At 44.7% G+C, this 1416-nt stretch overlaps 1 protein-coding gene across 1 annotated transcript; it reads left to right on the top strand.

The window, feature by feature from the left end:
* The first annotated feature begins 201 nt into the window (after nucleotides 1-201).
* Nucleotides 202-1128, top strand: LOC138071641 (olfactory receptor 13H1-like). Its single transcript, XM_068963118.1, has one exon. The coding sequence runs from the start codon at nucleotides 202-204 to the stop codon at nucleotides 1126-1128; it is 927 nt and encodes a 308-aa protein (XP_068819219.1).
* Nucleotides 1129-1416: the final 288 nt, after the last annotated feature.

A 1416-nucleotide genomic window follows, 5' to 3' on the forward strand; every position in this document is an offset into this window, starting at 1 on the left:
TTTTTAGCTTGCCGTCTGTTCCCATTATAGATATCTCATTTGTATTCTTATATCTCTGGAAGAGGACAAAGAGAATGATCCTGTACACCCTAATTATTTCCAACTTTCTTATACCATCCTTCCATGTTTATTCTCATTCTCTCAGGTAAAACTAGACAACTACATTGGCACCCATTCAATGAATAGTGGAAAGTGGAAAGGATGGCCATGGGTAATGCTACAGCAGTATTCGAGTTTCTCCTTATTGGAATATCTAACTATCCTGAGTGGAAGGTCACATTTTTCACACTGGTGCTGATCACTTACCTCAGCACATTATTGGGGAATGGACTGATCATCTTTCTTATTCACAGTGACCCTCACCTCCACACTCCAATGTATTTCTTCCTTAGTAACCTGTCTTTCTCAGACCTTTGCTATGGAACAGTCTCCATGCCCCAGGCTTTGGTGCATTGCTTCTCTGCTCATCCTTACCTTTCTTACCCACGATGTTTGACCCAAATAAGTGTCTCTTTGGCCTTGGGTACAGCAGAGTGCCTCCTACTGGCTGTCATGGCCTATGATCGTGTGGTTGCTATCGGCAATCCCCTGCGCTATTCCGTGGTCATGAATGGCTCAGTGTGTGTCTGGCTGGCTGCTACCTCATGGGGGGCATCTCTTGTGCTCACTGCCATGCTCATCTTATCCCTGAGGCTTCACTTCTGTGGGATGAATGTCATCAACCATTTTGTCTGTGAGATTCTCTCCCTTCTTAAGCTGGCCTGTTCTGATACCAGTCTCAATGAGCTTCTGATCCTCATCACAGGCATTTTTACCCTTCTCCTACCCTTTGGATTTGTTCTCCTCTCCTACGTCCGAATTGTCACTGCTGTCCTAAGGATTCGCTCAGCCCAGGGTAGGCTCAAGGCCTTCTCTACCTGTGCTTCTCATTTGACTGTGGTGGTAATCTTCTATGGGGCAGCCATTTCCATGTATATGAAACCACAGTCCAAGTCATCCTCGGATCAAGACAAATTTATCTCAGTGTTTTATGGGGCTCTGACACCCATGCTGAACCCCCTAATATATAGTCTGAGGAATAAGGATGTTAAAGGGGCAATGAGGAAAGTTATGGCAAAAAGGGCATAAGTCTTCTTCGCTCCTAAACTTCTAAAATACCATTCAGCTACATCTTCAATGATGGTAAAAACTGTTTAAAAGTTTCAATTTTACCTTTGCTGGTTGTTGTTCAGTCATTAACTCATGTCCAACTCTTTGAGACCCTATGGACTCTATGGACTGCAGCACGCCAGGCTTCCCTGTCCTTCACCACCTCCCAGAATTTGCTCAAAAATGTGACCATTGAATCAGTGATGCTGTCCAACCATCTCATCCTCTGTTGTCCCCTTCTCCGGTGGCTCAGATGGTAAAGAATCC

Source organism: Capricornis sumatraensis, chromosome X (assembly GCF_032405125.1).
Source record: "Capricornis sumatraensis isolate serow.1 chromosome X, serow.2, whole genome shotgun sequence".
NCBI classification, from domain to species: Eukaryota; Metazoa; Chordata; class Mammalia; order Artiodactyla; family Bovidae; genus Capricornis; species Capricornis sumatraensis.